The sequence below is a fragment of the Pseudophryne corroboree genome, chromosome 11 (assembly GCF_028390025.1).
Source record: "Pseudophryne corroboree isolate aPseCor3 chromosome 11, aPseCor3.hap2, whole genome shotgun sequence".
Lineage (NCBI taxonomy): Eukaryota > Metazoa > Chordata > Amphibia > Anura > Myobatrachidae > Pseudophryne > Pseudophryne corroboree.
In genome coordinates, this window is record NC_086454.1 from 153824701 (window position 1) to 153843720 (window position 19020).

A 19020-nucleotide genomic window follows, 5' to 3' on the forward strand; every position below is an offset into this window, starting at 1 on the left:
CCTGTACCACAAATCTGAGGTACTCCTGTTGAGGATGGTAAATGGGGACATGTAGGTAAGCATCCTTGATGTCCCGAGATACCATGTAATCTCCCTCTTCCAGGCTTGCAATAACCGCCCTGAGCAATTCCATCTTGAACTTGAATTTTCTTAAATATGTGTTCAAGGATTTCAAATTTAAAATGGGTCTCACCGAACCGTCCGGTTTCGGTACCACAAACATCGTGGAATAGTAACCCCGTCCTTGTTGAAGTAGGGGCACCTTGACTATCACCTGCTGGGAATACAGCTTGTGAATTGCCTCTAACACAGCCTCCCTTTCTGAAGGAGTCGTTGGTAAGGCAGATTTGAGGAAACGGCAGGGGGGGGGGGGATGTCTCGAATTCCAGCCTGTACCCCTGAGATACCACTTGAAGGATCCAGGGATCTACCTGTGAGCGAGCCCACTGATTGCTGAAGTTTTTGAGACGGCCCCCCACCGTACCTGGCTCCGCCTGTTGAGCCCCAGCGTCATGCGGCGGACTTAGCAGAAGAAGCGGGGGAGGACTTTTGTTCCTGGGAAGTGGCTGTTAGCTGCAGCTTTTTTCCCCTACCTCTGCCTCTGGGCAGAAAGGACGCGCCTCTACCCCATCTGCTCTTTTGGGGGCGAAAGGACTGCACCTGATAATACGGTGCTCTCTTTGGTTGTGAGGGGACATGTGGCAAAAATGCTGACTTCCCAGCTGTTGCTGTGAACACTAAGTCCAAAAGACCATCCCCGAACAACTCCTCACCCTTATAAGGCAAAACTTCCTTCCATGTGCCTTTTAGAATCTGCATCACCTGTCCACTGCCGGGTCCATAACACTCTCCTGGCAGAAATGGACAGTGCACTTATTTTTGATGCCAGCCGGCAAATATCCCTCTGTGCATCTCTTATGTAGAAGACAGCGTCTTTAATATGCTCTACGTTTAGCAATATAGTGTCCCTGTCTAGGGTGTCAATGTTTTCTGACAGGGAGTCTGACCATGCAGCTGCAGCACTGCACATCCATGCTGAGGCAATAGCTGGTCTCAGTATAAGACCAGTGTGTGTATATATAGCTTTCTGGAAAGCCTCCTGCTTTCTGTCAGCAGGTTCCTTTAGGGCGGCCGTATCCTGGGACGGCAGTGACACCTTTTTTGATAAGCGCGTAAGTGCTTTATCCACCCTAGGGGGTGTTTCCCAACGTGACCTATCCTCTGGCGGGAAAAGGTACGCCATTAGTAATTTTTTTGAAATTACCAATTTTTTTTATCGGGGGAAGCCCACGCTAGTTCACACACTTCATTCAATTCTTCAGAAGGGGGAAAAACTACTGGTAGTTTTCTCCCCAAACATAATACCCTTTTTTGTGGTACCTGGGGTCACCTCAGAAATGTGTAAAACATTTTTCATTGCCTCAATCATATAACGAGTGGCCCTATTGGACATTACATTAGTCTCTTCGTCGTCGACACTGGTATCAGTATCCGTGTCGACATCTGTGTCTGCCATCTGAGGTAGCGGGCGTTTTAGAGCCCCTGATGACTTTTGAGACGTCTGGGCAGGCACGAGCTGAGAAGCCGACTGCCCCGCATTTGGCATGTCGTCAAATTTTTTATGTAAGGAGTCGACACTTTCGCGTAATTCCTTCCACAAGTCCATCCACTCCGGTGTCTGCCCCGCAGGGGGTGACAACACATTTATAGGCACCTGCTCCTCCTCCACATAAGTCTCCTCATCAAACATGTCGACACAGCCGTACCGACACCGCACACACACAGGGAATGCTCTGACAGAGGACAGGACTCCACAAAGCCCTTTGGGGAGACAGAGAGAGAGTATGCCAGCACACAACAGTGCGCTATATAAATCAGGGATTAACTAAATTATATCCCCTTATAGCTGCTATATGTATATTGCGCCTAAATTTAGTGCCCCCCCCCCCTCTCTTTTTTACCCTTTTCTGTAGTGTAGACTGCAGGGGAGAGCCAGGGAGCTTCCTTCCAGCGGAGCTGTGAGGGAGAAATGGCGCCAGTGTGCTGAGGGAGATAGCTCCGCCCCTTTCTCGGCAGACTTTTCTCCCGCTTTTTTATGGATTCTGGCAGGGGTATTTATCACATATATAGCCACTGGGGCTATATATTGTGATATATTTGCCAGCCAAGGTGTTTTTATTGCTTCTCAGGGCGCCCCCCCCCCAGCGCCCTGCACCCTCAGTGACCGGAGTGTGAAGTGTGTATGAGGAGCAATGGCGCACAGCTGCCGTGCGCTACCTTGGTGAAGACTTATGTCTTCTGCCGCCGATTTTCCGGATTCTTCTTGCTTCTGGCCCTGTAAGGGGGCCGGCGGCGCGGCTCCGGGACCGAACATCAATGGCCGGTTCCATGCGGTCGATCCCTCTGGAGCTAATGGTGTCCAGTAGCCTAAGAAGCCCAAGCTACCACCAGTTAGGTAGGTTCGCTTCTTCTCCCCTTAGTCCCTCGCTGCAGTGAGTCTGTTGCCAGCAGATCTCACTGTAAAATAAAAAACCTAAAATATACTCTCTCTCTAGGAGCTCAGGAGAGCCCCTAGTGTGCATCCAGCTCAGCCGGGCACAAGATTCTAACTGGGGTCTGGAGGAGGGTCATAGTGGAGGAGCCAGTGCACACCAGGTAGTTCTAAAGCTTTCTTTAGTTGTGCTTAGTCTCCTGCAGAGCCGCTATTCCCCATGGTCCTTAAGGAGTCCCCAGCATCCACTAGGACGTCAGAGAAAACTATATACAAGTATTGCAGACAATCCGCACTTTGGATAGGCGCCCTGCATCCACTACGGACTAAGAGAAATAGATTTACCGGTGAGTAAAATCTTATTTTCTCTGACGTCCTAAGTGGATGCTGGGACTTCGTAAGGACCATGGGGATTATACCAAAGCTCCCAAACGGGCGGGAGAGCGCGGATGACTCTGCAGCACCGAATGAGCAAACTCAAGGTCCTCCTCAGCCAGGGTATCAAATTTGTAGAATTTTGCAAAAGTGTTAGACCCTGACCAAGTAGCAGCTCGGCAAAGTTGTAAAGCAGAGACCCCTCGGGCAGCTGCCCAAGAAGAGCCCACCTTCCTGGTGGAATGGGCTTTCACAGATTTAGGATGCGGCAGTCCAGCCGTAGAATGCGCAAGCTGAATTGTGCTACAGATCCAGCGAGCAATAGTCTGCTTCGAAGCAGGAGCACCCAGCTTGTTGGGTGCATACAGGATAAATAGCGAGTCAGTTTTCCTGACTCCAGCCGTCCTGGAAACATATTTTCAAGGCCTTGACTACGTCCAGTAACTTGGAATCCTCCAAGTCCCTAGTAGCCGCAGGCACCACAATAGGTTGGTTCACATGAAAAGCTGATACCACCTTAGGTAGAAACTGGGGACGAGTCCTCAATTCTGCCCTATCCATATGGAAGATCAGATAAGGGCTTTTACAAGACAAAGCCGCCAATTCTGACACACGCCTGGCCAAAGCCAAGGCCAATAGCATAACCACTTTCCACGTGAGATATTTTAAATCCACAGTTTTGAGTGGCTCAAACCAATGTGACTTTAGGAACTCCAACGCCACGTTGAGATCCCAAGGTGCCACAGGAGGCACAAAAGGGGGCTGAATATGTAGCACTCCCTTTACAAATGTCTGAACTCCAGGCAGTGAAGCCAGTTCTTTCTGGAAGAAAATCGACAGAGCCGAAATCTGGACCTTAATGGAACCCAATTTTAGGCCCATAGTCACCCCTGACTGTAGGAAGTGCAGAAAACGGCCTAGCTGAAATTCCTCCGTTGGGGCCTTCCTGGCCTCACACCACGCAACATATTTTCGCCATATGCGGTGATAATGGTTCGCGGTCACCTCTTTCCTAGCTTTAATCAGCGTAGGGATGACTTCCTCCGGAATGCCCTTTTCCTTTAGTATCCGGCGTTCAACCGCCATGCCGTCAAACGCAGCCGCGGTAAGTCTTTTAACAGACAGGGCCCCTGCATCAGCAGGTACTGTCTGAGCGGCAGAGGCCATGGGTACTCTGAGATCATTTCTTGAAGTTCTGGGTACCAAGCTCTTCTTGGCCAATCCGGAACAAGGAGTATAGTTCTTACTCTTTTTCTTATTATCCTCAGTACCTTGGGTATGAGAGGAAGAGGAGGGAACACATAAACCGACTGGTACACCCACTGTGTCACTAGAGCGTCCACAGCTATTGCTTGAGGGTCTCTTGACCTGGCGCAATATCTTTCTAGCTTCTTGTTGAGGCGGGACGCCATCATGTCGACCTGTGGCCGTTCCCAACGGTTTACAATCAGCTGGAAGACTTCTGGATGAAGTCCCCACTCTCCCAGGTGGAGGTCGTGCCTGCTGAGGAAGTCTGCTTCCCAGTTGACCACACCCGGAATGAACACTGCTGACAGTGCTAGTACGTGATTCTCCGCCCATCTGAGAATCCTTGTGGCTTCTGCCATTGCCATCCTGCTTCTTGTGCCGCCCTGACGGTTTACATGGGCGACTGCCGCGATGTTGTCTGACCGGATCAGCACCGGCTGGTTTTGAAGCAGGGGTCTTGCCCGACTTAGGGCATTGTAAATGGCCCTCAGTTCCAGAATATTTATGTGCAGGGAAGTTTCCTGGCTTGACCATAGTCCTTGGAAGTTTCTTCCCTGTGTGACTGCCCCCCAGCCTCGAAGGCTGGCATCCGTGGTCACCAGGACCCAGTCCTGTATGCCGAATCTGCGGCCCTCTTGAAGATGAGCACTCTGCAGCCACCACAGCAGAGACACCCTGGTCCTTGGAGACAGGGTTATCAGCCGATGCATCTGAAGATGCGATCCGGACCACTTGTCCAACAGGTCCCACTGAAAAGTTCTTGCATGGAACCTGCCGAATGGGATTGCTTCGTAGGAAGCTACCATTTTTCCCAGGACTCGCGTGCAATGATGCACCGATACCTGTTTTGGTTTTAGGAGGCCTCTGACTAGAGATGACAGCTCCTTGGCTTTCTCCTCCGGGAGAAACTTTTTTCTGGTCTGTGTCCAGAATCATCCCCAGGAACAGTAGACGTGTCGTAGGGATCAGCTGCGATTTTGGAATATTCAGAATCCAACCGTGCTGTTGTAGCACCTCCTGAGATAGTGCTACACCGACCAACAACTGCTCCCTTGATCTCGCCCTTATCAGGAGATCGTCCAAGTACGGGATAATTAAAACTCCCTTTTTTCGAAGGAGTATCATCATTTCGGCCATTACCTTGGTAAAAACCCTCGGTGCCGTGGACAGGCCGAACGGCAACGTCTGGAATTGATAATGACAATCCTGTACCACAAATCTGAGGTACTCCTGGTGAGGATGGTAAATAGGGACATGCAGGTAAGCATCCTTGATGTCCAGTGATACCATGTAATCCCCCTCGTCCAGGCTTGCAATAACCGCCCTGAGCGATTCAATCTTGAACTTGAAGGAGGGGTACCTTGACTATTACCTGCTGGGAATACAGCTTGTGAATTGCCTCTAGCACAGCCTCCCTGCCTGAGGGAGTTGTTGGTAAGGCAGACTTGAGGAAACGGGGGGGGGGGGGGGGGGGGCTTTTTCCCCCTACCTCTGCCTCTGGGCAGAAAGGACGCGCCTTTTCCCCGCTTGCCCTTTTGGGGACGAAAGGACTGTACCTGATAATACGGTGCTTTCTTTGATTGTGAGGAGACGTGGTAAAAATGCTGACTTCCCAGCTGTTGCTGTGGAAACTAGGTCTGAGAGACCATCCCCGAACAACTCCTCACCCTTATAAGGCAAAACTTCCATGTGCCTTTTCGAATCTGCATCACCTGTCCACTGCAGAGTCCATAACCCTCTCCAGGCAGAAATGGACAGTGCACTTATTTTAGATGCCAGCCAGCAAATATCCCTCTGTGCATCTCTCATGTATAAGACTGCGTCTTTAATATGCTCTATGGTTAGCAATATAGTGTCCCTGTCTAGGGTGTCAATATTTTCTGACAGGGAATCTGACCACGCAGCTGCAGCACTGCACATCCATGCTGAAGCAATAGCTGGTCTCAGTATAATACCTGAGTGCGTATATACAGACTTCAGGATAGCCTCCTGCTTTCTATCAGCAGGTTCCTTTAGGGCGGCCGTATCCGGAGACGGTAGTGCCACCTTCTTTGATAAGCGTGTAAGCGCTTTATCCACCCTAGGGGGTGTTACCCAACGTGACCTATCCTCTGGCGGGAAAGGGTACATCATTAGTAACCTTTTAGAGATTACCAGTTTCTTATCGGGGGAAGCCCACGCTACTTCACACACTTCATTTAACTCCTCAGATGGGGGAAAAACCACTGGTAGCTTTTTCTCCCCAAACATAATACCCTTTTTTGTGGTACCCTGGGTAACATCAGAAATGTGCAACACATTTTTCATTGCCTCAATCATGTAACGAGTGGCCCTATTGGACATTACATTTGTCTCATCATCGTCGACACTGGTATCAGTATCCGTGTCGACATCTGTGTCTGCCATCTGAGGGAGCGGGCGTTTTAGGGCCCCTGATGGCAATTGAGACGCCTGGGCAGGCACGAGCTGAGAAGCCGGCTGTCCCATATCTGTGTCGTCAAATTTTTTATGTAAGGAGTTGACACTTTCAAGTAATTCCTTCCACAAGTCCATCCACTCAGGTGTCTGCCCCGCAGGGGGTGACATCACATTTATTGGCATCTGCTCCGCCTCCACATAAGCCTCCTCAAACATGTCGACACAGCCGTACCGACACACCGCACACACACAGGGAATGCTCTGACTGAGGACAGGACCCCACAAAGCCCTTTGGGGAGACAGAGAGAGAGAGTATGCCAGCACACACCAGAGCGCTATATAACACAGGGATCCCACTATAAATGAGTGTTTTTTCCCTTATAGCTGCTTATATTATATATACTGCGCCTAAATTTAGTGCCCCCCCTCTCTTTTTTACCCTTATGTCAGGCATTCCCAACCGCGGTCCTCAAGGCACACCAACAGTGCAGGTTTTAGTGATATCCAGGCTTCAGCACAGATGGTTAAATCAAAATAACTGAGCTACTAATTAAGTCACCTGTGTTTAAGCCTGGATATCACTAAAACCAGGACTGTTAGTGTGCCTTGAGGACCGTGGTTGGGAAACACAGCCTTATGTAGCTTGACACTGCAGGGGAGAGCCAGGGAGCGTCCTTCCAGCGGAGCTGTGAGGGAAAAATGGCGCCAGTGTGCTGAGGGAGATGGCCCCGCCCCTTTTTCGGCGGACTTCTCCCGCTTTTTTCAGGAATTCTGGCAGGGGTATTTTATCACATATATAGCCTCTGGGACAATATATTGTGATGATTTTGCCAGCCAAGGTGTTTATATTGCTGCTCAGGGCGCGCCCCCCCCCCAGCGCCCTGCACCCATCAGTGACCGGAGTGTGAGGTGTGCATGAGGAGCAATGGCGCACAGCTGCAGTGCTGTGCGCTACCTTGTTGAAGACAGAAGTCTTCTGCCGCCGATTTTCCGGAACACTTATTGCTTCTGGCTCTGTAAGGGGGCCGGCGGCGCGGCTCCGGGACCGAACGATCGAGGTTGGGTCCTGTGTTCGATCCCTCTGGAGCTAATGGTGTCCAGTAGCCTAAGAAGCCCAAGCTATCTCCAGTCAGGTAGGTTCGCTTCTTCTCCCCTCAGTCCCTCGTTGCAGTGAGTCTGTTGCCAGCAGATCTCACTGTAAAATAAAAAACCCAAATTATACTTTCTTTCTAGGAGCTCAGGAGAGCCCCTAGTGTGCATCCAGCTCAGCCGGGCACAAGATTCTAACTGGGGTCTGGAGGAGGGTCATAGTGGAGGAGCCAGTGCACACCAGGTAGTCCTAAAGCTTTCTTTAGTTGTGCCCAGTCTCCTGCGGAGCCGCTATTCCCCATGGTCCTTACGGAGTCCCAGCATCCACTTAGGACGTCAGAGAAATGGACATTGCATTAATTCTAGATGCCAGCCGGCAAATATCCCTCTGTGCATCTCTCATATATAAAACAACGTCTTTAATATGCTCTATGGTTAGCAAAATCGTATTCCTGTCGAGGGTATCAATATTTTCTGACAGGGTATCGGACCAAGCTGCTGCAGCACTACACATCCAAGCTGAAGCAATTGCAGGTCTCAGTATAGTACCCGAGTGTGTATATACAGACTTCAGGATAGCCTCCTGCTTTCTATCCGCAGGCTCCTTTAAGGCGGCCGTATCCTGAGACGGCAGTGCCACCTTTTTTGACAAGCGTGTGAGCGCCTTATCCACCCTCGGGGATGTCTCCCAACGTAACCTGTCCTCTGGCGGGAAAGGGTACGCCATCAGTAACTTTTTAGAAATCACTATTTTCTTATCGGGGGAAGCCCACGCTTCTTCACACACTTCATTCAACTCATCTGACGGGGGGAAAAAAACACTGGTTGCTTTTTCTCCCCAAACATAATACCCTTTTTAGTGGTACCTGGGTTAATGTCAGAAATGTGCAACACATTTTTCATTGCCGTAATCATGTAACGGATAGCCCTAGTGGATGTACATTAGTCTTGTCCTCGTCGACACTGAAGTCAGACTCCGTGTCGACATCCGTGTCTGCCATCTGAGGTAGCGGGCGTTTTTGAGCCCCTGATGGCCTTTGAGACGCCTGGGCAGGCACTGGCTGAGAAGCCGGCTGTCCCACAGCTGTTATGTCATCGAACCTTTTATGCAAGGAGTTGACACGGTCGTGTAAAACCTTCCACATATCCATCCATTCTGGTGTCGGCCCCGCAGGGGGTGACATCAGACTTATCGGCACCTGCTCCGCCTCCACATAAGCCTCATCAAACATGTCGACACAGCCGTACCAACACACCGCACACACACAGGGAATGCTCTGACTGAGGACAGGACCCCACCAAGTCCTTTGGGGAGACAGAGAGAGAGTATGCCAGCACACACCACAGCGCTATATAATCAGGGATTTACACTAACACAAAGTGATTTTCCCTATAGCTGCTTTACATCTACAGTTTGCGCCTAAATTTAGTGCCCCCCCTCTCTTTTTTACCCTTTGAGCCTGGAAACTGCAGGGGAGAGCCTGGGGAGCCGTCTTCCAGCGGAGCTGTGAAGAGGAAATGGCGCCAGTGTGCTGAGGGAGATAGCCCCGCCCCTTTCTCGGCGGACTTCTCCCGCTCTTATAGTTATATTATGGCAGGGGATTTTTGCACATATATAGTTTGTTAGACTATATTATGTGCTGTTTGCCAATGTAAGGTACTCTAATTGCTGCCCGGGGCGGCGGCGCCGCCGCCCCCCCCCCCCCCCCAGCGCCCTGCACCCATCAGTGACCGGAGTATGTGGTGTGCATAGGGAGCAATGGCGCACAGCTGCAGTGCTGTGCGCTACCTTAATGAAGATCGGAGTCTTCAGCCGCCGATTTTCAGGACGTCTTCTTGCTTCTGGCTCTGCAAGGGGGACGGCGGCGCGGCTCCGGGACCGGACGACCGAGGCTGGGCCTGTGTTCGATCCCTCTGGAACTAATGGTGTCCAGTAGCCTTAGAAGCCCAAGCTAGCTGCAAGCAGGTAAGTTCGCTTCTCTCCCCTTGGTCCCTCGTAGCAGTGAGTCTGTTGCCAGCAGATCTCACTGAAAATAAAAAACCTAACAAATTACTTTCTTTACTAGAAGCTCAGGAGAGCCCCTAGTGTGCAACCAGCTCGGGCCGGGAACAGATTCTAACTGAGGTCTGGAGGAGGGGCAAAGAGGGAGGAGCCATTGCACACCAGATAGTACCTAATCTTTCTTTTAGAGTGCCCAGTCTCCTGCGGAGCCCGTCTATTTCCCATGGTCCTTACGGAGTACCCAGCATCCACTAGGACGTCAGAGAAATTAGGGTTAATAATGGTAAGGGTTGGGGTGGTTAGGGTAGTAGGGTTAAGAGAAAGGATTAGGGTACTAGTGTTAAGGTGTATTACAAAGACCAGTGGTTCCCAAATCCAGTTCTCAAGGCACCCAAGCAGTCCATGTTTTAAGTATATCCACTGATGAACACAGATGGTTAAATCAAACTGACTGAGGTACTAATTAAGTCACCTGTGCTCAAGCCAGGATATCCTTAAAATCTGGACTGTCAGGGTACCATTAGGACGGTCATTGGAACCACTGACCTAGACAAAGCCTTCCCTTTTTGCAAAGGAAAAAAAAATAAAAAAATAATCACACGGGATGAACACCTACCTCCTTATATTTGTGTATACAACACAGCCGCATCTATAGTGGATAATTTTACAACTCTGCTTCATGCAATAAATATGCTAGCTATAGAATGCCAAGAACTATAAAGGACTCACCTTAACTTCAAAGTAAGCCTTTCCCTTTGTTACACCATGAGTTGCTCGAGATCCTGACCACAGGGATGGAAATCTCTCTGCAAAGAGAGGTTGCCCACCAAAGCGGTCCTTATCCATTTTAAACTGAAGATCACAGGTGGCTGAAATACAAGACAACAAAATGTAATCATAGATAAAGCTACAGCAATGTGTTCCCTATGTAGAGAGCAGAAACAAATAACCAGTGTACTTGCCTCATTATACATTAGCTAAAGTAAGATCAGTAGAACCTCCTTAATAGGCAATAAGAAAGACAAGTCCAATAGGATTTATTTCAATAAAACATTGGGGTGCAAGGGAAAAATAGAAATATACTGTTCAAAGCGAACACGTTTGGCCGTTTACCATTCACAAAGTGACCTCATCACTCAATGGCCACATTCAGGAGCTGAATGTCTCGTTATGCACCCTACATATATTTTGACTGAGACAGCTTGGGGGAGGGAGAACCAATTAGCCCCAGGAGTTGCCATGCAGGAAATAGCTCCAGGTTTCACACTTGGAGCTATTCGATAAAAGCATTCTCCCTGTTCTGCAAACTCTGTGTTGCGCAAACCCATTGATATCATGTATAATTCAGAATCAATGGGTCATCGCAGAGTTTTCCTTGTAGGGGCAATACCCGCCGCTAATTGGATTCTCCCATATCAAAAAATAAATAAAATATTAGCAATAAGTGGCAGATTCAATTAGCTGCAGCAAAATCTTTGCTCATCATGTAGTTATGTCACTAATCGCATCTATGCGTGCTGCCGCCTAAAGTGCAATTCACTTGGAAAATGTAACTATGATTTTAGCCATGTTAAGTGTGGGAAAAAAGAAGATTTATGTTAAGAACTTACCTTTGTTAAATCTTTCTGCAAGGTACACTGGATTCCACAGGGAATAACATCGGGGTGTAGAGTTGGATCTTGATCAGAGGCACCAACAGGCTAAAGCTTTGATTTTTCCCAGTGTGCCTTGAACCGCCTCCTCTATAACCCCACCTCCAAGCACTGGAGCTCAGTTTTGTTAACCGGTCCAATGCAGTAGCAGATAAAAGCAGATAACAGTTAGTAGCCACAGCGAACCACACTCGTGACAAGAGAAAATACCAGCGGCTAATGCCAAACAAACACAAAGAAGCTAAGTGCGCCAGGATGGGCGCACTGTGGAATCCAGTGTACCTCAAAGATTTAACCATGGTAAGTTCTTACCATAAATCTCCTTTTCTGCAGCGGGGTACACTGGGGTTCCCCAGGGAATAACATCGGGGATGTCCTAAAGCAGTTTCTCATGGAAGGGGACGCACTGTAGCAGGCACAAGAACCCGGCGACCAGAGGAAGCATCCTGGGAGGCGGAAGTATCAAAAGCATAGAACATAATGAACGTGTTCACTGAGGACCACTTAGTCGCCTTGCACAAATTGTTCTCAGGGCGCGCTACGGTGGGCCGCCCAAGAAAGCCCAACAGAGCAGAATGGGCCTTGATAGTAGCTGAAGCTGGAAGTCCAGCCTGTACATAAGCTTGTGCACTTACCATTCTAATCCATCTGGCCAAAGTCCGCTTATTAGCAGGCCAGCCAAGTTTGTGAAAACCAAAAAGGACTAAGAATCAGATCTCCTGTGGGAGGTGGTTCTCTTCACATAGATACAGAGAGCCCGTACCACATCCAAAAATCATTCTTTGGAGGACAAATCAGGAGAGAGGCAGGAACCACAATCTCTTGGTTAAGGTGGAAAGATGACACCACCATAGGTAGATAACCAGGGCAAGTTCTAAGAATCACACGGTTACAGTGAAAAAGCAGGAAGGGAGACCTACAGGATAAGGCACCCAGATCTGAAACTAGTCTAGCAGAGGCAATAGCCAGCAAAAATAAGACCTTAAGCATAAGCCACTTAAGGTCCACAGACTCAAGAGGTTCAAACGGAGACTCTTGTAAGGCATCCAGGACAACTGACAAATCCCAAGGAGCCACAGGAGGAACATAGGGAGGTTGAAACCGTAAAACACCCTGAGTGAAGGTATGAATAGGCAGTCTCACAATTTCTCTGAAACCACACCGACAAGGCTGAAACAAGTACTTTGAGGGAGGCCAGACGAAGTCCTGAGTCCAGGCCCTGTTGCAGAAACGCTAGTAGTTTGGCAGTACTGAACTTACATGCATCAAAATTCTTAGCCACACCAGGTGAAGTAAGAATTCCAGACCTTATAATAAATCCGAGCCGAAGCTTTGGCCCTCAGGACTGAAGCGTCAAGAGCCACGCCATCAAAGCCAGTCAGGCCAAATCCTGGTAAACAAAGGGGCCCTGAACGAGGTGGTCTGGGCGTTGAGGAAGTAGAAGAGGACGCTCTATCGAGAGACCCTGTAGGTCTGAGAACCAATGCAGTCTGGGCCACGCTGGAGCGATCGTAAGTAGGAATCCTTCTTGCTTGAAACTTCATTACCCTGAGCAGGAGTGGCACCGGAGGTAACACGTACGGCAGCCAAAAGTTCCACGGAATTGCCAGTGCGTCCAAACACGCTGCTTGAGTATCCCTTGTCCTTGCTCTGAAGACCGGAACCTTGTGATTGTGTCGAGACGCCATCAGGTCTACATCTGGTAGGCTCCACTTGTCCCCTAGGAATTGATATACTTCTGGATGAAGGCTCCGCTCTCCGGCGTTTACGTCCTGACTGAATAAGTCCGCTTCCCAGTTGAGGACCCCCGGAATGAACACTGCCGATATGGCAGATGGCGTTCCGCCCGTTGAAGAATCTTTGACACTTCCAACATCGCCATGCGGCTTTGAGTGCAGCCTTGATTTCTGTATGCCACCGTGTTGGCATTGTCCGACTGTACTTGAACAGGTCTGTTCTGGAAAGAAAGAAAGAAAGAAAGAAAGAAAGAAAGAAAGAAAGAAAGAAAGAAAGAAAGAAAGAAAGAAAGAAAGAAAGAAAGAAAGAAAGAAAGAAAGAAAGAAAGAAAGAAAGAAAGAAAGAAAGAAAGAAAGAAAGAAAGAAAGAAAGAAAGAAAGAAAGAAAGAAAGAAAGAAAGAAAGAAAGAAAGATGCTCCAGCACTGCGCCCCAACCCCGCAGGACTGGCATCCATCGTTAGGAGGACCCAGTTGGAGATCCAGAAGGGATGACCCCTGCTCAACTGTTGGTCCTGTAGCCACCAGCTCAGTGACAGACAAACTTCCGGAGTCAAGGAAATCATGCGAGACCTGATCCGGTGAGGCAGGCCGTCTCACTTGGCAAGGAATAGCTTCTGCAGAGGGAGAGCGTAAAAATAAGCGTACTCTACCATGTCGAAAGCAGACACCATGAGGCCTAGTACTTGCATCCCCGAACGTAGCGATACTCGTGGACAAAAAAGGAAGCATCTTATCCTGTCCCGAAGTTTCAGGACCTTCTCACGGGACAAGAACAACCGTTGGTTGTGTGTCCAACAATGCCCCCAGGTGCACCATGCTCTGCGTAAGGATGATTTTTTCCAGTTGATGAGCCACCCGTGGGCTTGCAGGAATCGGACAATCAGTTCCAGATGACGGAGGAGAACCTCTGGAGAGTTCACCAGGATCAACAAATTGTCCACATACGGCAGGATCCTGATACCCAGGCGGCAGAGCAGTCATAACCGCCATGACCGTGGTGAAGATATGTAGTGTTCACTCTAGGCTGTTTTAGCAGGGCGCCGCGCCCTGCCCGTTTTTTTAGCAGGCAAAACCCGCCCTGCCCCTCTTGCGGCGCCCTGCTAGAACAGCCGCCCGCTTCCTGCCCTCCCGACGTGTATAGACGCTGTGCGCATGCGCGCGGCATCCATTCACACATTGGGAGAGGGCTGGGGGAAGCACAGCACTGACGGAGGTGCTGGGCACGCCCCCAACAGTGACGTCACCGGCCACAGACGCTCTCTATAGTAGCGTCAGTGGGCACACCGCCCCCTAAAATGACGTAGGCGTGGCCACACCCCCTAATTTGCGTGGCCGCGCCCCGTTTCGGGTGCACATGTGCCCCCAGAGTCCGGCGCCCTGCCCCTTTTCACTCCTAGAGTGAACACTAATATGCAGAGCCGTGGTCAGTCCAAAATGCAAGGCCTGGAATTGGTAATGTAGGTTGCCAATAGCAAACCGCAGGTATTTCTGATGCAAAACTGCAATAGGAATATGCAGGTAAGCATCCTGTATGTCCAGGGATACCATATAGTCCATGGGTTCCAAGGCCAGAACAATAGAGCAAAGAGTTTCCATACGGAACTTGGAAACAGTCAAACTTGTTCAGAGACTTGAGGTTGAGAATGGGCCGGGAGGCCCGTTCGGTTTCCGAACTAGGAACAGCGTTGAATAGTAACCCCCTGCCTCTCTGAGCCAGAGGTAACGGTACTACCACTCTTGTGTCCAGGAGGGATTGTACCACCAAATGAAGAGTTTTTGCTTTTACCGGATCCGAAGGGATATTTGCCAAGCAAAACTGGAGAGGGGGACACTTCTTAAAAGAGATGGAGTATCCGTGAGTGACTACTTCCCTCACCCAGGCGTCTGAAGTGGTCTGTAACCATACCTGAGAAAGCCGTAGAAATCGGCCTCCAACCCTGGGGTCCCCCAGGGGGAGGCCCGCCCCGTCATGCAGTAGGCTTGTCTGGTTTGGAAACAGGCTGACGGGCAGCCCATGAATGTGTAGGTTTGGGCTTAGAGGTTCTGGAAGCGCGAGCCCGTTTTGGGTATGCCTGACCCGTTGCTTTACTTGAAGGTCAAAATAAACGAAAGGTGGTACTCTTTGCCTTCTGAACCGAAGGATTAGTACTCGGCAGACATGCAGACGCTAAGTCAGAAACAATCTTGTTGAGATCTTCCCCAAACAGGATGTCTCCCTTCAAGGGGATAACCTCCAAGGTCTTTTAAGAGTCCAGATCCACAGACCAGGACCGCAATCACAGAATCCGGCAGGCCAAAATGCACAGACGCTTTGGCCGCCAGGATGACACTGTCTGGCATTATCAGAAAAATTAGAAGGTAGCTCCGCTTCAACTTCTTGAACCCAGGCTTCAATAGCCTTCACAGCCCAAGATGCCGCTATAGTGCGTCTATGCACAGCACCTGCAAGGGTGTAGAGACTTCAAGCAACCCTCCACACGCTTCTCTGAAGGAACCAACGGATAAGTGACTCGCAGAGTAGAGGACACCATCAGACGTGCGACATGCGAGTCCACCGGCAGCGTTCTTTCCCAATTTTTACTTAACTCTGCAGCGAGGTAGTAACGAGCGAGCATCTTCTGAGACAGGTAGAATGTCCTTCCTGAATACTTCCAGTATTCCTGACGTATGTCAACTAAATGGTCAAAATGGGGCAAAACTAATTTAGTGACCTTCTGACGTTTGAACTTATCGTGTTTCTTAGACGTATCTGGAGGTTCAGATTCATCAATCAATCTGAAGAATCAGTTTGATGGCCTCCAAGAGGTCAGGAACATCCACCTGTGAAAATAGATTCCCCATCTGATGCATCTGCATCAGTGTCTGAGGGATCATATGCGCCATCTTCATCGGATGAAGTATCTGTAACATGCGTGGATTGTGAGGACGTAAGGGCCCGCTTAGATGACCCCTTGGTCCTACGAGGGCAAGGGTTTGGTTTTTGTTTAACCAAAGACTGATTTAATTGCTGTAACTGAGTTGACAGATTATCTGCCCATGGCGGATGAACTGCAGGGACAATATGTGGCTGTAATGGCACAGGAGGTCCCACAGGGGGCATAAGTCTCGTTACTAACGTAGTCAGCAAATTAGAAAAATAAAAAGTAGCCAGGGTGGAACTTTGTGTGCCACCGGCGCTGCAGGCTGACTGAGGGATAGTGAACCCATGGTACCTGGACCCTCAGCTGTAATATTTTCCGCAGGTGCATCCACGTCGTCAGCACTGCATGACGCAGGATCAGCCACGGATCTCCCGTCCTGTGTACCAGACATTGTGTGCGAATGTAGCCTTAGGGCATAACAGTACAATATAGCCAGACAGTACCTAACAAAAAAACCCTATGTATTCCACATTTGTATCTTGACAGATACACAGCAAGTCTTTATCATTGCCTTGGTGAATACCACTATATTATTATTATTATTACATTTTATTTATAAGGCGCCACGTGTTTCGCAGCGCCGTACAAAGGACAGTACAGGGAGACAAAACATAGCATTACAGTAAATAACAGAAATAGAGTACAGATAACAGAGCACCACATACCATCCAGCAGGACTATCCCAAGTCCAGTAGTGTTCCTTGTGATCTTTTGCACTTTGGTCCAACACAATTGTTGGCTAGCACATCTATATATACCCTATAAAAAGGATAATTTTTACGAACGAAATGTGTAAGCTTTTATTTGTTTATATGGAAAAACAATGCAAGACTTACACCTGAGGAAGTCCTTTGGGACGAAACGCGTTGGGTTCTGTGTCTTCTTGATACATACATTACCTTTTTTTGAACAACTATTTGGCAAGAATCTCATCCTAACCCTCTGTTCCACACTCTATGTACCCCATCTGGGTCACCCGTCTGTCTACCCTTCCCCTTTAGAATGTAAGCTCTCACGAGCAGGGCCCTCTTCCCTCATGTGCTTATCCTCTCTTACTTTAATAATCTTCAACTGCACCAAATCCAGCAGTCTTCTGCCACCTGATACTTATTCCAGTGTCATCTGCTGATGTAACTAGGTTTATTTACCCTGTACTTGTCCTATACTGGCATCAACTGTAAGTCACTGTTTTCCTGTTTGATTATTTGTTTATGTACTCTGTAATTGGGCGCTGCAGAACCCTTGTGGCGCCATACAAATAAAGGATAAGAAAATTCTGCTTGATTAAATTAGAACTATTCCCTGTGTGGATAGTTTTGATTATATCTGTTATGTGGAAATTGGAAATAAATTTTACATATTTTATATTGTTCTTTAATATTTATGATTCCGACCAACATTAGCACCCTCAGAAACTGTGTTCCAGAATAGAAATAATTAAAAAAATGTAAATGTAAATATATATATATATATATATATATATATATATATATATATATATATATATATATATATATATATATATATATATATATATATATATATATATATATATATATATGAGACTATTAACCGGCACTCTCACTTAATCATGTCATGCAGCGGTGCACATTGAAGAGTGTGTGCAGTTCATACAAGGTACGGCACTCAGCGGTCTTTTTCAAGAAATGACAATTACAGCAACAGCTACATATACATACAATTTTTTTTTTCTTAACTAACACTGTCTAATCGACTTGTCGAATACTTAAGGGTCCTGCAAATGCACAGCGCTGATGAGACAAGCTGCTTTACAGAGCAGACGATGCCCAGCAGTCCCAGATCAGCACAGCTATGTGTAATAGCGCCCAAACGCTGACAGGGAGTGATGCAGCTCCAGAGCAGGAACATTTGCAGTAAATGGCGCCTGGGGCTGGGGCTACAGGTCAGAGCCTTATCCCCTCTGCTGGACTTCCCCACCGGGTACTGCGGGCCTATATCAAACGGATTTTAGTAAATCCGACCTGTGCCCCTTGCCCTGGTGGATATAGTGGGGTCCCTGCAGGGCCACAGTGTCCACGCCAGCGGCGCGGTCTGTCTCCGGAAACCGCAGCGGATTCAAATTCGGCGGGTCCCGCCTGGGGTGACCCTCTTACCTCATCCCTGAACTTGCGGCCACGAGATCCCAGAGAGCAGCGGCAGGTGTGTACCTGATGAAGACTGAGCGCCTCCGCTGTAAGTACCCGGCAACCAGGGCGCAAGAGTATACAGCGCCTTTGGGGGGAGGTGAGGGAGACGCAGCACGATGTCAGACTGACATATAGCACTTCTTAATGCCTGTGCTATGGCCCTTGAAGTCTTCTTTCTTCAGAAAAGCTCTTTCCAAGGCTGCCTAGCGCGGCTCTCCCCGTTAGCTGCCTGTACTGCAGGCACCAACTTACAAACTGAGCTCCAGTGCCTGGAGGCGGAGTTAGAGGAGGCGGAGCAAGGCATCCTGGGAACAGTCAACGCTTTAGCCTGTTGGTGCCTCGGATCAAGATCCAACTCTACACCCCGATGTTATTCCCTGTGGAATACAGTGTACCCGTTGCAGAGAAAGTGGTAAAGTCAGCCTGTACACCACAAAAGTGCAAACTAACATTTCTTTATCATCCACTAGGGGTCACTGGAGTACTCTTGGGATATGGACGGGCGTAGCCGAACAAAGGCACTGAATATTCAAATTTAGGACTCTCCCCCCCCTCCATATCCCCGAGTACCTCAGTGTACGACCTCAGTGTTTTTTCGGTGCTCACAGCACGATCATCAAGGCTTGTGGGAAGAGCCCACATTTGAGATTTTATTTTTATTTTTATTTTACACTTCCCTTCCCCAGTTTCTTGAAAAACAGGGGTCCGGGATGGTGCCGCTGCAAGGCAGCGTATGGCGTGTCGGTCCTCACAAAGAGCACCCTCACAGCCACAGGCGCTGCAAGGCAGCGCATGGCGTGTCGGTCCTCACAAAGAGCACCCTCACAGCCACAGGCAGCTGTCTCCTGCAGGCTGCACGGAGCTTACAGAAGAAGCTCCGTCACAGCCAGGATAGCACAGCCAAGATGATGATCTGAAA

The 19020-nt window shown here is 48.9% G+C and overlaps 1 protein-coding gene across 2 annotated transcripts in view; it reads right to left on the reverse strand.

Annotated features, from left to right (window-relative positions):
• The window catches only part of HNRNPUL2 (heterogeneous nuclear ribonucleoprotein U like 2), a 124174-nt gene that overhangs the window by 86737 nt on the left and 18417 nt on the right, over window positions 1–19020 (reverse strand). For both annotated transcript variants that reach the window (XM_063944985.1, XM_063944984.1), the window contains exon 4: window positions 10353–10492. In XM_063944985.1, the coding sequence (XP_063801055.1) occupies window positions 10353–10492 (140 nt within the window). The remainder of the gene's footprint in view (window positions 1–10352; window positions 10493–19020) is intronic.